Below are 17,990 nucleotides of genomic sequence, written 5' to 3' on the forward strand. Positions count from 1 at the left end.
AGGCAATGCTGCTATGGTGCAGCTTCTACAGACAACCCAACGCTGGCCCCCTCAGCTCTGGCCTTTCCTGCCTTGGTTATTTAAGTCTTAACTTGCAAGCTTCATGAATTTCAGCACCATCCTCCCACCCACCCAAGCACCATAAATCCGGTGGCATGAGGGAGGGTGGCCTGTTGAAACAGGTCTATTTTCAGTCGCTGACAGTTCAACCACTTTTGGGGCTGAGCAGTGGGTGGGAATTTTTTAACCTCTAGAAATAGAGATGGAGTTTCTACCTTTTTTTTTTTTTTTTTTTTTTTTTTTGAGACAAAGTCTTGCTCTGTCACCCAGTCTGGAGTGCAATGGCACGATCTCGGCTCATTGCAACCTCCGCTTCCCAGGTTGAAGTGATTCTCCTGCTTCACCCTCCCAAGTAGCTGGGATTACAGGCATGTGCCACCACATCTGGCTAATTTTGTATTTTTAGCAGAAACAGGGTTTCACCATGTTGGTTAGGTTGGTCTCGAACTCCTGACCTAAGGTGATCCACCTACCTCGGCCTCCCAAAGTGCTGAGATTACAGGTATGAGCCACCATACCCAGCCCCCTCTCCAACTTTTTTGTTTTTTGTTTTTTTATTGGGACAGGGTCTTGCTCTGTCGTCCAGGCTGGAGTGCAGTGGCACAATCATAGCTCACTGCAGCCTCAAACTCCTGGGCCCAAGCAATCCTCCCACCTCAGCCTCCCAAGTGCTAGGGTTACAGGCATGAGCCACCGCACCTGGACTGAGTTTTCTGCCCTTGGCATGTCAGGCCTGTAGCTGCAGACCCTTCCTGATACCTACTACCTGGCCTCATGCACCGCCCTGTCTGTCTCAGGCTCACACAGCTGTGACTGGAAAGTAAAATATAACCGTGTCAGGATTTTCGAAACCACTGGAATCACATACCCCAAATTAGCATGGCTCCTTTCTGCAACTGCCACCTCAAGGAGTGAAAAACTGTCCCTGCAGCTGCCCAGCTCAAGTAAATCAGGAAACTGTTCCTTGAGGCTTGGGCCATGCTCTCTTTATACTCATTCCACCCCTCAGCTCAAACCCCCCAATGGCTTCCATCACCCTCAGAGTCAAAGCCAATTTTATTTTATTTTATTTTTTTATTTTTTTGAGACAGTCTCACTTCGTTGCCCAGGCTGGAATGCAGTGGCACCATCTTGGCTCACTGCAACCTCTGCCTCCCAGGTTCAAGTGATTCTCATGCCTCAGCCTCCTGAGTAGCTGTGATTACAGGGGAACACCCCCATGCCCAGCTAATTTTTGTATTTTTAGTAGAGACGGGGTTTCGCTATGCTGCCCAGGCTGGTCTCAAACTCCTGAGCTCAGGTAATCCACCTGCCTCGGACTCCCAAAGTGCTGGGATTACAGGGGTGAGCTACTGCGCCCGATCCAAGTTCTTTACAATGTTGTAAAATACCTTCTGCCACCTGGTCCCTACTGTTCTGTCCAAATGTCACGTTGGTGAGACATTCCTTGGGGAGCCACTGTATTTCTCCATCCCCCAACCCAAAACTCGAGGCCCCTCGTTTACGGTGTTGTCACTTTGGAAACCCATGCATCACACTCAGGTGCGCTCCCCAAGCACAGTGGGTTTTGAATGTTGTCCCTGATGAACCTAGAGCAGGGTCTGACAAACTGTAACATTTGTTGAATGAACAAAGGCACGCCTCAGAAACAGCTCAAAGCCATTCTGACCTGGATCTGGGGTCCCAAGTGAGAGAATTATGCTAAGAATGCCATTCTGGGCCAGAATGACTTTTGACATATTGTGATTTCTGTTGTATCTCCCCAAACTTCATTTATTTGCCTACTATGTTTATAATCTGGCCATACCTATATGCCACATAAATTATTTATTTAATGTTTTTCTTTAAATTGACTCAGTTTTTAATTTTTTAGCCTTGTCCTAGATGATAATATCCATGAAATCATGAGTTTGGGGTGCTGGTGACAGTTTTTCCTATACAATGTTAAATTAAATCTAGAATTGTTTTTCTACCTTTTTTCTATGTACCACCTAGAACAGTGCCCACCATATAGGAGGTGGTCAATACATACATGCTTTGGGAGGCCAATGCAGGAGTATCTCTTGAGCCCAGGCGTTTGAGGCCAGGCTGGACAACATAGGGAGACTTTGTCTCTACAAAAGTTTTTAAAATTAGCTGGGTATGGTGGCTCATGCCTGTAATCCAGCTGCTCAGGAGGCTGAGGTGGGAGGATCGCTTGAGCCTGGGAGATCAAGGCTGCAGTGAGCTGTGATCACACCACTGAACTGTAAGCCTGGGCAACAGAATGATACCCTGACTCAAAAAAATAAATACATGCAAATGAATGAATAGGAGATACAGATAAAGTTCCAGCAAGAACTCCCTTCCACCTCCTGATCCCAACCAGGGGTACGGCCTCCGGTGGGGCCAGCTGGACCAGGAAAGCGAAAGCTGTCTTTGATGGAAGGTGCCAGGGCACAGGCTGCCTCGAGAGGACCCCTGGGCATTGGCAGGTGTGGTGCCTGAGTGAGAGTGGCACAAGAAAAGGGCTTCCTTACCCATGTACAGATGGTCCTCGTTGGGGTCATCCAGGACCTTGGCACAGACACATGGAACAGGCAGGAGACCGACAGCGGGGGAGAAAAAGAGAACAGATATGAGCAGGGAGGAGGAGCATCCGCGTGGCTGCGTCTGCCAACAGGAGGGCTGCACCTGGCAGTGTGTTTCCCAGTTAAGATGGAGGGCATAGGGAAAACCCCCAGAGTGTAAGATCCTAATGGCTATTCGGAAAATAAATGCCACTGTCTGATCCTCAAGGATATGAACACTCAGAAAGGAGGTTGCAAAAGGGAGGGGCCAAAATACCCCACCGGTAATATCTCATGCTTGAGTAAGAGTCCAACCCGTCTCTGGCCGGGCGCGGTGACTCACGCCTGAAATCCCAGCACTTTGGAAGGCCGAGGCAGGCGGATCACCTGAGGTCAGGAGTTCGATACCAGCCTGACCAACATGGAGAAACCTCATCTCTACTAAAAATACAAAATTAGCTGGGCGTGGTGGCACATGCCTGTAATCCAGCTACTCAGGAGGCTGAGGCAGGAGAATCGCTTGAACCCGGGAGGTGGAGGTTGCAGTGAGCCGAGATTGCGCCATTACACTCCAGCCTGGGCAACAGAGCAAGACTCTGTCTCAAAAGAAAAAAAAAAAAAAAAAAACAGGAATCCAACCCATCTCCTAGGAGACAGCAGTGTTCAGGGTGAAAATTCAAATCCTAACTGGGCTCAAGTGACTCCATGAAGCCTCCCCATTGTCCCTACCCCCACAGGAAATGATGTCTCCCTGCTCAGAACAGCCATAGCACTTTCTCTCTCTCCAAAGGACAGGCAGCAGGCTACATTCATCTTGGTTTCCTCAGTGGCGTCCTGTACGGGGCACGGCATACAGAAGGTGCCCAGGGAACATCTGATGAATGAACCAACAGATGGGCTGGCAGAGTCTTGTTGGGTGAAAAGGCCAAATGCCATAGGGCAGCGGAGAGAAAAGACACCCTGCCAGGACCAGGGCCCTTCGCTAACCAAATGCCCTTGGGCTTCCTCGAAAACGGCCAACTCCAGCACCAGTGAGTCGAGATTGTGACACTCAGTGTGACCGGTGGTGATGGCCTGCAACTGCCATCTCTCTCCTTTGGGAAGAAACAAATGCAGCTTCCCTGGCTAGATTAGTCCCCCTGATTCTTCCCCCATCACATCCGCTTTCTCCAGCCACCCAAGATCAATAAGACAACAGGTCCCAGGAAACGGAGGCACCCTCGGCAGAGCCTGGGCACGCAGGCTGAAGCCCTGAGCCATGCCCTGTGGGGAAGGCACACCCAGGACCTTGTCCACCTAGAGCTCTGCACCCGATGAGTCCCAGGCAAGGTGGTAGCTAGCCCTCACATCTCCTGAAGGCACTGTGTGCTGCCCCAAACGGAGGCTTCCAGCCCTTTCCACACACAGCTCTCTGCCCTGCAATGCCTTTCCGTGACTTCTCATCCAGGGAACCACCATGGCCATCTCAAACATCACTTCCTCTAAGAGGCCTGTCCCAGCTTCTCCCAGTGAGCTGGCTGCTCCGCTCTGTACTCCCATGGCACTCTGAACATCCAGCACAGTGACAAATCCTTGCCATCTAGACCAGAGGTGCTCCAAACATGATCTGGAGACTTCTGCAGATCCCCAAGATGCTTTCAGGGAGTTTACAAGGTTCACTATTTTCACTTTAAAACGAAGACAATATTTGCCTTTTTGACTCTCATTCTCCACTAGTCTACAGGGTTTTCCAGAAACCTGATGATATGTGATGTCACAACACATTGAATGCAAAAGCGGATATGAGAATCCAAATGTCTCCTATCAAGCCAAACAGTAACCCAAAAAAAGGCAAAAATGAAAAACGAAGCCACTCTTCTACTTTTTATTTTTCATAAAAATGTATTACTTGGCCAGGTGTGGTGGCTCATGCCTACAATCCCAGCACTTTGGGAGGCCGAGGCAGGTGGATCATGAGTTCTAGAGAAAGAGAGCATCCTGGCTAACATGGTGAAACCCCATCTCTACTAAAAATACAAAAAAATTAGCCAGGCGTGGTGGCACGCACCTGCAGTCCCAGCTACTTGGGAGGCTGACGCAGGAGAATCGCTTGAACCCAGGAGGCAGAGGTTGCAGTGAGCTGAGATTGTGCCACTGCACTCCAGCCTAGGCAGCAGAGCGAGGCTCCATCTCAAAAAAAAATGTATTACTCCTGTTAACACATAATAAGCGTATTGTTCTCTTTTTGTTTCTTTTCTTTTTTAGAAACAGGGTCTCACTCTGTCTCCCAGGCTGGAGTGCAGTGGCGCAATCATGGCTCACTGCAGCCTCGAACTCCTGGGCTGGTGATTCTCTCACCTCGGCCTTCAGAATAGCTGGGACCAAAGGCGTGCACCACCATACCCGGCTAATTTTTTTAACTTTTTGTAGAGATGAGGTTTCGCCATGTTGCTCAGGCTGGTCTCAAACTGCTGGCCTCAGGCGATCCTCCCACCTCAGTCTCTCAAAGTGCTGGAATTATAGGCATGAGCCATCGTGCCCAGCCTGTTGTTTTTAAATAATTAATAGTTTAAATTTTCTCAGTTTTAAATTATAATGTGGTAGATATTACTAAATATAACTCATATACTTTTGAGTCTTCAAAAAAATTGTTTTATTTCTGAGACAGAGTTTCACTCTTGTCGTCCAGGCTAGGGTGCAGTGGCATGATCTCAGCTCGCTGCAACCTCTGCCTCCCAGGTTCAAGCAATTCTCCTGCCTCAGCCTCCCAAAATGGCTGGGATTACAGGCATCCGCCACCACACCCAGCTAATTTTTTTGTATTTTTAATTGCTGAGACCAAAAAGTATGAGAACTGCTGATCTAGAGCAGGGACTGGCAAACTATGGCATGTGGGCTGAATTCAGCCCTCTGCCTGGTTTGTTTGTTTGTTTGTTTTGTATTTTTAGCAGAGACGGGGTTTCACCATATTGGCCAGGCTGGTCTCAAACTCCTGATCTCAAGTGATCTGCCCACCTCGGCCTCCCAGAGTGCTGTGATTACAAGCATGAGCCACTGCGCCTGGACTTGTTTTTGTAAATAAAGTTTTACTGGAACACAGTCATGCCATGTGTTTCCATCATGTGTGTGGCTGCTTTTGCGCTACAACTACCCATATGTGTAAGTAGAAAGAGAACCAGCTTCAAAGAGACAGAAATGGGTGAAGGGATCCCTCTGAGCCTCAATTTGTCCGTAAAATGAGAGCAATAAATACCTGACACAAAAACAAAGCAGGCAAAAGACAGAAGGGAAAAAATAGTTAATGTGAGTAATAAATCGTCTTAGGGAGCAGTAAATACAACTCAGGCCTGCAGTGAGCGGTCTGGTGTGACTTGGCTCTCCCTGGAAACCAGCAGTGGGGTGTCTGGGTATTAGCAAAGCCAGGGCCTCCCGCCCTCCTCGGCGCCTCCACCCTTACCTCCACCAGCTTCACCACATTGGGGTGGTCCAGCTTCTTGAGGATGGCGATTTCCTGGTACACCTGCTCAATGGGGCCCCTGGGCTGGATGCAGCCTCCAGGAGCTGGCCGGGTGCCTCGGGGTGGGGGGCGGCCTGAAGGAAACAAAAGCACACCCAGGGTCAGGGCAAAGAGACTTTCCTCCGCAGAGGGCAGCTGCAGGTGGGATGCCAAAAGGGGGAGGGTCTCCGCAGGGCTGGAGGGGCTGCTGCCACCAGGGGCTTTAACTAGCCCTCTCCTCCTCTGTCTCCTCTGCCGCTGGAAGTGAGTGAGGGCGGAGCCCTCGGCCGTCCTGTGAATTCCCTCCTTCCTGCCACATCCCCAGTCCATGCCCCAGTCCACAGTGAAAGGCAGGAGTGCTGAGGCAACTGCAGTCTAGCTCAGCAATCTCAACACCCAGGGTGCATCAATCACTTCCCCTCTCTGGGCTCAGTTTTTATAGTCCACAAAATGGACATAAACATTAACTCTTACTCCTTAACTCATAGCACAGATGGCCGGCTGGGCGCTGTGGCTCACGCCTGAAATCCCAGCACTTTGGAAGGCTGAGGTGGGGGGATGGCTTGAGCCCAGGAGTTCAAGACCAGCCTGGGCAACAAGGAGAAACCCCAACTCTACAAAAAATCACAAAAAATTGGCCAGGTATGGTGGCACGTGCCTGTGGTCGCAGCTACTCAAGAGGCTGGGGTGGGAGGATCACCTGAGCCCAGGAAGGTCAAGCCTGTAGTGAGCTGTGATCATGCCACTGCACTCAGCCTGGGTGACAGACTGAGACCCTATCTAAAAAAAACAACAACAAAAAAAAAAAACTGAAATAGCACAGACGTAAAATGAAGCCAGGGAGAAGAAAAGAAGCAAGCATCAGGAGAGAAAAACAAAAGGCTATACAGAAGGGAGAGGCACTCAGGCCAGTGCTTGATCCTGCAGTAAATAATAGGCAGTCACAAGGATGTACAGGCCCACAGTGAAAACCCTCACGATGGCACACATCCCATGTACGTAAGGCTCTAAGTGTGACTAACAGAATAGAACAGGGATGTGATCGGCCTTGGAAAAGGAAAGGCAAAAGTACAGGTGTCAGAGGGAGGATGTGAAAGGAGGAAAGCTGAGTTCAAAGGAAAAGAGAGGGCGTGGGGAGATGGCAGACACTCGCCATACAGCTGGAAAGAGGGGGAAGTGGTGGGTGTGTGTCCACAGAGGAGCGGACCATCAGGAGAGCGTTCCACTGCCTGCTGGGGAAAGGGAGGTGCTATGGTCAGGATGTTTGTGCTCCTCCAAAATTCCTATGTCAAAACCTAATCCCCAGTGTGATGGTATTAGGCGACGGGACCTCTGGGAGGAGAGCAGGTCACGAGGGTAGAGCTCTCATGAATGAGATTAGTGCTGTTATAAAAGAGACCCCAGGCTGGGTGCAGTGGCTCAGGCCTGGAATCCCAGCACTCTGGGAGGCCGAGGCGGGTGGATCATGAGGTCAGGAGATCGAGACCATCCTGGCCAACATGGTGAAACCCCGTCTCTACTAAAAATACAAAAATTATCCAGGCGTGGTGGTGCCCGCCTGTAGTCCCAGCTACTTGGGAGGCTGAGGCAGGAGAACCACTTGAACCCAGGAGGCGGAGGTTGCAGTGAGCCGAGATTGTGCCACTGCACTCCAGCCTGGTGACAGAGCGAGACTCCACGACTCCATCTCAAAACAAAACAAAACAAAAGACCCCAAAGAGCTGTCTAGCTCCTCTGCCATGTAAGGATGCAGTAAGGCACTACCTATGTCTGTTTGTTTTGAGACAGGGTCTGTCTACCAGGCTGGAGTGCAGTGGCACAATCAAGAATCACTGCAACCTCAAACTCCCAGGCTCAAGTGATCCTCCTGCCTCAGCCTCCCGAGTAGCTAGGACTACAGGTGCACACCACCATGTCCAGCTAATTTTTAAATTTTTGGTAGAGACAGGGGTCTCACTACATTGCCCACACTGGTCTCAAACTCCTGGGCTCAAGCGATTTGCCAACCATGGCCTCCCAAAGTGCTGGCGTGAGCCACTGCACCCGGCCTGAGATGGTGCTATGAACCAGCCTCCAGAAGTGTGAGAAATAGGCCGGGCGCGGTGGCTCAAGCCTGTAATCCCAGCACTTTGGGAGGCTGAGACGGGCGGATCACGAGGTCAGGAGATCGAGACCATCCTGGCTAACACGGTGAAACCCTGTCTCTACTAAAAAATACAAAAAACTAGCCGGGCAAGGTGGCGGGCGCCCGTAGTCCCAGCTACTCAGGAGGCTGAGGCAGGAGAATGGTGTGAATCTGAGAGGAGGAGCTTGCAGTGAGCTGAGATCCGGCCACTGCACTCCAGCCTGGGTGACAGAGCAAGACTCTGTCTCAAAAAAAAAAAAAAAGGAAGTGTGAGAAATAAATGTCTGTTGGTGAAGCCACCCAGTCTCTGGTACATTGTTACAGGACACCATTTGTTATTTGAAGACAGGAGGTAAGAAGGAGTGTTTAAGCGAGCGAAATCCTCTATCAGAAGAAGTCAGAAGCAGATGTCAAAAATTGATCATAGTGACGCGAGGATCATGGCCTGGCGCAGCGTTTGGACAAGCAGGATAAACCAGGGTCCTACTGTTAGGATGGGGTTTGTTTGTTATTTTTTTTTTTTTTGAATTGGAGTCTCCCTCTGTCGCCTAGGCTGGAGTACAGTGGCGTGATCTCGGCTCAGTGTAACCTCTGTTTCCCAGGTTTAAGCAATTCTCTGCCTCAGCCTCCTGAGTAGCTGGGATTACAGGTGCCCACCATGCCCGGCTACTTTTTTGTATTTTTAGTAGAGACGGAGTTTCACCATCTTGACCAGGCTGGTCTTGAACTCCTGACTTCGTGATCCACCCGCCTCGGCCTCCCAAAGTGCTGGGATTACAGGCGTGAGCCACCATGCCCAGCTGTTTGTTCTTACCTAATTTCTCTTTTTGGCCCAAGCTGACATTTTGCCCAGCAATGCTGGCAGGGAGCTTATGTTGAAGCAGCCTCCGATACGCTCACCTGCAGGCCTATCATCTGACCACACACAGGAGCTACCGGCAACTAAAAGTGCTAAAAGTCAAGGTTGCCTATAGGAGAAGGAAAGAGGTCAGCAAGAAACTGTTCTCCATGATGAGCCCTCCTGTGCTCTGGCCTTTTTTTGGGGGGGGGGCGGGGGGGTAGATATAATTCAAATATCTGGTATTTACATGTTTTTAATTTATCCTTTTTTTTTTTTTTTTTTGAGAGATGGAGTCTCGCTCTGTCGCCCAGGCTGGAGTGCAGTGGCGCAGTCTCAGCTCACTCCAACCTCCACCTCCCAGGTTCCAGCGATTCTCCTGCCTCAGCCTCCCAAGTAGCCAGGGATTTACAAGTGCGTGCCACCACGCCCGGCTAATTTTTGTATTTTTTAGTAGACACAAGGTTTCACCATATTGGCCAGGATGATCTTGAACCCCTGACCTCGTGATCCACCCACCTCAGCCTCCCAAAGTGCTAGGATTACAGCCGTGAGCCACCGCGCCCAGCTAAATTTACCATTTTAAAATGTGTATTTTAGTGGTTTTTAGTGCACTGACAAGGTTGTGCAACTATCACCATTATCTATTGCATAATTTTTTTTTTTTTTTTTTTTTTTTGAGACGGAGTCTTGCTCTGTCACCCAGGCTGGAGTGCAGTGGCATGATCTCAGCTCGCTGCAACCTCCTCCTCCTGGGTTCATGCGATTCTCCTGCCTCAGCCTCCCGAGTAGCTGGGACTACAGGCACACACCACTACACTTGGCTAGTTTTTGTATTTTTAGTAGAGACAGGGCTTCACCATGTTGGGCCAGGTTGATCTTGAATTCCTGACCTCAAGTGATCCACCCGCCTCGGCCTCCCAGAGTGCTAGGATTACAGGCGTGAGCCACCGTGCCTGGCCAACTGCAGAATATTTCAATGCCTCTGTAAATATCTCTATATATATCTGATATCTATCAGCATTCACCCCTCATTCCCCGTTTCCCAGAGCCCCTAGCAATCACAAATCTACTTTTGCTCGTATGGATTGGCCTATTCTGGGTATTTCACATAAATAGAATCACATAATTTGTGACCTTTTGCATTAGGCTTCTTTCACTTAGTGTAATGTCTTTAAGACCCCTCTGTGTTGGGGCATGAATTGGTACTTCATTACTTTTAAGGGCTGAATAATATTCCATTGGATGCATATATACTCTCTTCCTTCTCTGAGGCCATGTGTGCTATTTCCACTTTTTAGTTATTTGACTAAACCTGCTATGAACATTCACATACAAGCTCCAGTGTGAACATGGATGTTCCATCCTCTTGGGTATATATAAGTGGGAGTGAAATTACTGAGTCATATGGTAATCCCATGTTTAACTTTCTGAGGAATTGCCAGAGTGTTTTCCTCTATTGGATTTTTTGACTTGATACCTATATCACTTTAATAAATATTTTTATTTTATTATTTTTTGAGACAGAGTCTTGCTGTGTCGCCCAGGCTGGAGTGCAGTGGCGCGATCCTGGCTCACTGCAAACTCCTCCTCCCAGGTTCAAGCAATGCTTGTGCCTCAGCCCCCCAAGTAGCTGGAACTACAGGCACCCGCCACCATGCCCAATGCAATGGTTCCCATTCAGAAGGCTCCGCCCTGTCTTGCCTCAGCCCCTGTACCTAAGAACAAAGGCCCGCCAAACTCACGTGGAAAGCCGGCCTGCCGGATCAGCTTCTTTTTGGACAGCACCTTCATTGCCTGCAGGAAAAAAAGACCCCAGGTCCGGGTTAAAGCAGGGAGGAGAAGGGGAAGGAGGGCGAAGTGGGGGTTCGTCTACTCCAAGGCCGGCCCAAGCTCCTGGCCCCCGGCAGGTTCAGGACAACGGAGTGAGTCCCTCATTACCAGAGGGGGTCAAGCGGCCAAGGGTTGTAGGGAGGCTAGACTCCTGGGGTGCATGCCTCCAGCTCTGAGCTGTTCCTGAGGTTCACGGTCACCTCTCTCAGCTGGGAAACCACGAGCCTCGGGACTTGCTGCCATCGAATCAAAACACAAGTGAGCTGGAGCGATGGGCAAAGGAGGGGCAGGACTGGTTGTTTTACACATGGGGAAACTGAGGCTCAGCTGTTTTACACATGGGGAAATATCACTTGTCAAGGTCACATGGTTGGCACACGATAGTCAGGTTCGAACCTACGCTGGACTGACTCCAAAGCCACCCACGCAGGTATCTGTCTCACTGCTGCCTTGTTCTCAGTACTATGGAGGATGCAGAGATGACAGCTCAGAGGAAGGGCATAAAAGGCTTTTGCTGAATGGGTAACTCTTTCTGGGCCAATCCCCTCACCTCCCTGTTTTCCCATCTGTAAAATGGGCATACCACTTCCTTCCTGAGGCACAAAATAAACATGACCTAAGAATAAAATGGGACAACAGCTATGAAAACTTTCCAGGAAGCTGAGTGCTGGAAAGGAGGCTCTTCTGTGGATAAAGAGGGGGGCAGGGAGGAGAATGCGGATACTCACATAGTAGGTATTGTCATTTTCATTGTAGGCCAACTTGACGACACCATATGAGCCCTGGATAAAGGGAGATGCCCATGACATACTATCCAGAAGTTAAGATCTGCAAAATGAGAACCCTAATACAGACGTTGCAAACCGGCAGCCCATTGGTCAAATCTGTCCCGCAACTGTATTTTGTTGGAGCCTAGGTTTTTACAAAGTTTGGATTAGTTGCCAAGATTTAAAAATGGAAAGATCTGGGCTGGGCACGGTGGCTCATACCTACTTTGGGAGGCCGAGGCAGGCGGATCACTTGAGGTCAGGAGTTCGAGACCAGCCTGGCCAACATGGCAAAACCCCATGTCTACTAAAAATACAAAAATTAGCCAGGGCATGGTAGCAGGCACCTGTAATCCCAGCTACTTGGGAGGCTGAGGCATGAGAACCACTTAAACCTGGAAAGCAGAGGCTGCAGTGAGCTGAGATTGCAGCACAGCACTCCAGCCTGGGCGACATAGTGAAACTCAGTCTCAAAAAAAAAAAACAGTAAAACAGTCTGATATAAAAATCTATATTCCTTGCCAGGCATGGTGGCTTACACCTGTAATCCCAGCACTTAGGGAGGCCGAGGTGGGCAGATCACTTGGGGTCAGGTTTGAGAACAGCCTGGGCAACATAGTGAAACCCCGTTTCTACAAAAATTACAAAAATTAGCCAGGTGTGGTGGTGCGCACCTGTAGTCCCAACTACTTGGGAGGCTGAGGCAGGAGAATCACTTAAGCCCAGGAGGCAGAGGTTGCAGTGAGCCGAGATTGCACCACTGCACTCCAGGCTTGGTGACAGAGCAAGATCCTGTATCAAAAAAAAAATCAAGATTCCTAGTTTCTTTTGAAAAAATGGAAAGATCTAGCTATATGTAGCCCTCATTTCCATATGTTGATGGTTTGCCACAGTCCTTACCACTCCCTACTACCTTAGAGCTGGCATGCCTCACTCCTTTATATTACTTACTTGTTTTCTATTGGTGTTCAGATATTTGACCATGGTAATGATACCTCCCCCCTAATTGGCTAAAACAAAAGCAAAACTAGATATCAGAGTACCTCGGGGTGAAACAAAACCCCAAATGTAATGGGGATGTAACTATCACCAAGGTGATATGGAATTTCTTTGGAAGCTTTCTGAGCTTCTGCAGAAACATGTTTAATTTTAAGATACAAGAAAACAAAACTAAACCAAAAACCTAGATCATGAATGACAAAACCCTTTCCACCAACCTCGCCTTCAAAGACTCCTCTCCTGGTCCCAGCTTTACCCCCTTCCCTCTACAGTATCTGAACGCCCCCAGCGAATGCAGAAAGCCAGCCTGGCTCCGGGGATATTTACCTTTCCAATTTCATCCTTCAGGGTATACTGATTCAGCTGCACACAGTCCTAGAGAGTAAGCAGAGACACGTGGAAAATGAATTTTAAGTTTGCAACTAGAGGCCAGGCGTGGTGCCTCACGCCTGTAAGCCCTTTGGGGGGCCAAAGCGGGAGGATCACTTGAGTTCAGGAGTTCCAGACCAGCCTGGCCAACATGGTGAAATCCCATCTCTATAAATAATATAAAAATTAGCTAGGCATGGTGGTGGGCACCTGTAATCCCAGCTACTCAGGAGGCTGAGGCACGAGAATTGCTTGAGCCAGGGAGGCAGAGGTTGCAGTGAGCAGAGATTGTACCATTGCACTCCAGCCTGGGCAACAGAGTAAAACTATATCTCAAAAAAAAAAAAAAAAAAAAAAAAGTTTGCAACTAGATACATTTCTCCAAATTAAACACACACAGGTAACCAGAACCCAAATCAAGAAAGAGAACATCCCCAGCTCCCAGAAGCCACTCCCACCACTGCCCTTCCCCAGGTGGCCACTCTCCTGACTTCTAACAGCACTGACTTTGCTTGTTGTACTTTGTCAAAATGTAAGCACACACTCTGGACTCTGGTAAAACCCATTTTTTTTAGAAGGTTGTTCCTAGTTTTAAAAAGTAAATCTTAAACAAGTAATCCTTGGCTACATTGTCCTGTAAAAACATAAAGTGGGCCGGGCGCGGTGGCTCAAGCCTGTAATCCCAGCACTTTGGGAGGCCGAGACGGGCGGATCACGAGGTCAGGAGATCGAGACCATCCTGGCCGACACGTCTCTACTAAAAAATACAGAAAACTAGCCGGGCGAGGTGGCGCGCGCCTGTAGTCCCAGCTACTCGGGAGGCTGAGGCAGGAGAATGGCGTGAACCCGGGAGGCGGAGCTTGCAGTGAGCTGAGATCCGGCCACTGCACTCCAGCCTGGGCGGCAGAGCGAGACTCCGTCTCAAAAAAAAAAAAAAAAAAAAAAAAAAACATAAAGTGATACAAGAAGAGCAAGTCTGTGCAAGCTTGGGGTAGACAAGGGTTTCTTAGATAATACGAAAAAGGTACAGACAAAAGAAACAAATGATAAATTGAACTTCACCAAAATTAAAACTTTGGCTGTTTTTTTTTTTTGAGATGGAGTTTTGCTCTTGTTGCCCAGGCTAGAGTGCAGTGGTGCCATCTCGGCTTACCGCAACCTCCGCCTCCCAGGTTCAAGCAATTCTCCTGCCTCAGCTTCCCAAATAGCTGGGATTACAGGCACCCACCACCACACCCAGCTGATTTTTTTGTATTTTTAGTAGAGACGGGGTTTCTCCATGTTGGCCAGGCTGGTCTCTAACTCCTGACCTCAGGTGATCCTCCTGCCTTGGCCTCCCAAAGTGCTGGGATTACAGGCATGAGCTATTGCGCCTAGCCTGTTTTGTTTTTTGTAGAGATGGGTCTTGCTATGTTGCCCAGGCTGGTCTCAAACTCCTGGTCTCAAGTGATCCTCCCACCTCAGTCTCCCAAGTAGCTGGGATTACAGACATAAGCCATTGCACCAGGCCTTGGCAGTTTCTTAACAAACATCTACCATACCACAGGCCATTCTACCCTATGGAAATGAAAATGTGTTTACAAAGACTTGCATATAAATATTAATAACAGCTTTAGTTGTAATAATAAAAAATTGGAAGCAATCCAAATGTCCTTCAGGTAAATGAATAAGCAAACTGTGGTACGTCCATACAATTGAAATTATTCAGCAGTAAAAAGGAACTACGGATATACGCCACAATATGGATAAATCTCAAAATCATGATGCCGTGAAAGAAGCTAAGCTAAAAACGAGCCGTTGCTCATGGGTCCCGGTTCTGTCTCTGGTTCATGCTGTGAATTCTCCCTCCTCTCAACTCTCCAGGGCCCCATCTCCAATTATGAAAGTTTTTCCTGGCCTTCAAAATGTAGTCCCTATAGCCCCTTCAAAATCAGCCCCTTTGGCCGGGCACAGTGGCTCATTTCTGTAATCCCAGCACTTTGGGAGGCCAAGGCAGGTGGATCACTTGAGGTCAGGAGTTCAAGACCAGCCTGGCCAATATGGCAAAACCCCATCTCTACTTAAAAAAAAAAAATACAAAAATTAACTAGGCGTGGTGGTGCACACCTGTAGTCCCAGCTACTCGTGAGGCTGAGGCAGGAGAATAGCTTGAACCCGGAAGGCGGAAGTTGCAGTGAGCCAAAATCGTGCAACTGCACTCCAGCCTGGGTGACAGAGCAACCCTCCATCTCAACAACAACAACAATTAAAAAGCCCCTTTAGAAAGGCATTCTGATGTTGGGCCTTCTTCCGATTAAATTCATTCATTCCTTCAACAAATATTTTTGGGCTCCTACAATGTGCCAGGTACTCTGCTAGGCTCTGGGGATGGGATGGGGTGTGGGGGTGGATGAAATGATCCTATGGAGCTTATGCTCTGGCTGGGTGGAGACAGGCAATAAACAACTAAGCCAACACACAGATAATCAGATGCTGATGAATGTTATAAAGGAAAGCAAATAGGGCCATGGGGCAGAGAGAGGCTGGAGGATGCTTTAGGGAAGGTAGCCCGGGGAGCCTTTTGGAGGAGGTGATACTGGAGTTGAGACTTGGACATTAGATGGAATAGGCCTTACAAAGTTGGCATGGGGTGGTGGGGGAGGTGGTTCCAATCAGAAGGAACAGCGAGAATAAAGACCCCAGGCAGGCAAGAACTTGGATTCCAAGGAATGCGAAGGCAGGAACAGAGGGAGCTTAGGGAGCTGGCAGCAGATGGCAAGGAGGGGTGGGAAAGGGTCAGACCACACAGGGCCCTGTGAACCCTGGTGGGGATCTGAGTTCTAATCTACCCCGCCAGGGTTTACGGTAAGGGTCTTGTGAGAAATGCACAGGAAATGCTGAACCCAGTGCCTGGTGCCAACACATGCTCGGCCAGGCGGGTTGTCGCCAGGCTCTCAGTGACCGACCTCATTCCATCACACCTTCGCCCACACCTCGGTCTCTGCTGGAGGCTCCCTCTGGCCCTGCAGCTGCTCTGTCCACACCCCCAGCGGGTCACACACACCCGCCCCAGCAGCCGTCACCCATGAGTATAAACACCCCAGCTCCCTCACCCCTGGCAGGATGACTCTGAGGCTGCTGTTCTGTGCTGTTTCCCAGGGCCCCCCAGAAGGAACAAGCCCCAGGGGCCTACACTCCACACTGGTAACCGGCTCCATAACCTACCCTTTGCTGACCGCCTTCCCTTCCCCATGCTGATTCACGACCCCCCTAGGGCCCCTTTTTGGCCCCAGCCACCCCCCAGGTTCCCTGGAGTCAAGTCCTAGGTCAACTGTGGCACTCAAATCCTTCTGGGGGAGCCCAACCTTCCACAGAGACCCTGCTGGGGGCAGGGAAGGGCACCGGGGACCCCTAGGACCTGGCTCACCACCAGCTCACGCACCTGCATACCCGTGATGGAGACATGGTGAGACTCCACTGTCGGCCGCCGGGGCAGCCGAGGCGAGGACTGAGGGGAGCCGACGGGCGAGTAGGGCAGGGATGGGCAGATGCAGCGTCCGTTCATGTCCAGGCTGCCGCCGGCTGCCAGTCCACCCTGGGACCGCTCTTGCAGAGAAAGCTTGCGACCGGAGAGGTGGGGTCGGGCCTGGGACCCGGAGGTGTCGAGGGGGACCTCTTGGCCATCGGCCTCCAGGGGCCGGTCCCGGGCCAAGCCAAGGTCCACAGCACAGCCCGGCTCACACTCGGTGACCACAATGAAGGACTCCATGCCCAGGTGAATGCTCAAGGATGACAGGCCCCGCAGGGCCTCACAGGGTTTCTGGCTTTGGCTGCTGCTGCTGCCCCTGCCCCGCAGCTCATCCTGGGGGGCGGCCCGGTTGCTGCTGGGCTGACTAGAGACACATGATGACATGGTGCATGCGCCAGCTTCATCCAGCACACTGGGACACTCCCATCCGGCAGCGGAGCCACCTGCAGAGAGAGAAAGGGTCAGCCGGCCCAGCTCCTAGGGGCAGGGACAGGAAAGGAGCCCCTCTCCTCCTGGCCCGGGCTGCTGTCTAATTCCTGCCTCCAGTTGACATCCTAAAAAAATCTTGCAAAACATGGTGTGATCTGATCTCTGAGTCTATACAGAAAAGCACAGTCTGCATCTTCTTATATTTTTTTATTTTTCTTTTTTTTTTTTTTTTGAGACAAGGTCTCTCTCTCTCTCTCTCTCTCTCTCTCTCTCTCTCTCTCCCCCCCCCTCTCTCTCTTCTCTCTCTCTCTCTCTCCAGGCTGAACTACAGTGGCATACTCATAGCTTACTGCACCCTTGAACTGCTAGGCTCAAGTGATCCTCCCATCTCAGCCTCCCAGGTAGCCGGAACTACTTCTCATACACCATGACAACAATTCCTAACTCAATTCCTATAGGAACAAGTATAAGAAAACCCCCAAATGTAGCACACGTGTCCCCTACAGAACTGATAGCTGCTTCCAGCCAATTGTTGCTCAGCAGGAATTTGGGCCTACTATTGCTGGTTTTCCTTTTGTTTTTTCCCAAGAGAAGCCCTAAGGAGGTTAATAAGGTTGCCTGACTTTTTCACATTAGCAATTATTTCAAATATTTTTAAATGCTGGGCATGAAAAATGCAGGTCAGGGCTGGATGCAGTGGCTCATACCTATAATCCCAGCACTTTGGGAGGCTGAGGCAGGCAGATCTCTTGAGTCCAGGAATTCCAGACCAGCCTGGCCAACATGGTGAAACTTCGTCTCTACTAAAAATACAAAAATTAGCTGGGCGCGGTGGCGTGTGCCTGTAATCCCAGCTACTCAGGAGGCTAAGGCAGGAGAATCGCTGGAACCCGGGAAGCAGAGGTCACAGTGAGCTGAGATCATACCACTGCACTCCAGCCTGAGCAATAGACCAAGACTGTCTCAAAAAAAAAAAAAAAAAAAAGGGTTGCAGGGGAATCAAGTATGCCACAATATGGATGAACCTCTAAAATATTA

General features: G+C 49.8%; 1 protein-coding gene across 18 annotated transcripts in view; it reads right to left on the minus strand.

Annotated features, from left to right (window-relative positions):
* The window catches only part of CAMKK2 (calcium/calmodulin dependent protein kinase kinase 2), a 60,131-nt gene that overhangs the window by 20,521 nt on the left and 21,620 nt on the right, over nucleotides 1–17,990 (minus strand). For 10 of the 18 annotated variants that reach the window (XR_012420777.1, XR_012420776.1, XM_005572437.4 and 7 more), the window contains exons 2-7: nucleotides 16,437–16,966; nucleotides 12,974–13,021; nucleotides 11,609–11,662; nucleotides 10,793–10,844; nucleotides 6,046–6,179; nucleotides 2,580–2,616 (exon numbers count right to left, since the gene is read on the minus strand). Coding sequence is in view for 16 of the 18 variants with exons in the window: in XM_005572437.4 (XP_005572494.1) it covers nucleotides 2,580–2,616; nucleotides 6,046–6,179; nucleotides 10,793–10,844; nucleotides 11,609–11,662; nucleotides 12,974–13,021; nucleotides 16,437–16,907 (796 nt within the window). In the remaining 2 variants the exon portion in view is untranslated. Of the gene's footprint in view, nucleotides 1–2,579; nucleotides 2,617–6,045; nucleotides 6,180–10,792; nucleotides 10,845–11,608; nucleotides 11,709–12,973; nucleotides 13,022–16,436; nucleotides 16,967–17,659; nucleotides 17,756–17,990 lie in introns of those variants that run through there. The other 8 variants (XM_074008090.1, XM_074008087.1, XM_074008088.1 and 5 more) reach the window with 3 other exon arrangements.

This window comes from Macaca fascicularis, chromosome 11 (assembly GCF_037993035.2).
Source record: "Macaca fascicularis isolate 582-1 chromosome 11, T2T-MFA8v1.1".
NCBI classification, from domain to species: Eukaryota; Metazoa; Chordata; class Mammalia; order Primates; family Cercopithecidae; genus Macaca; species Macaca fascicularis.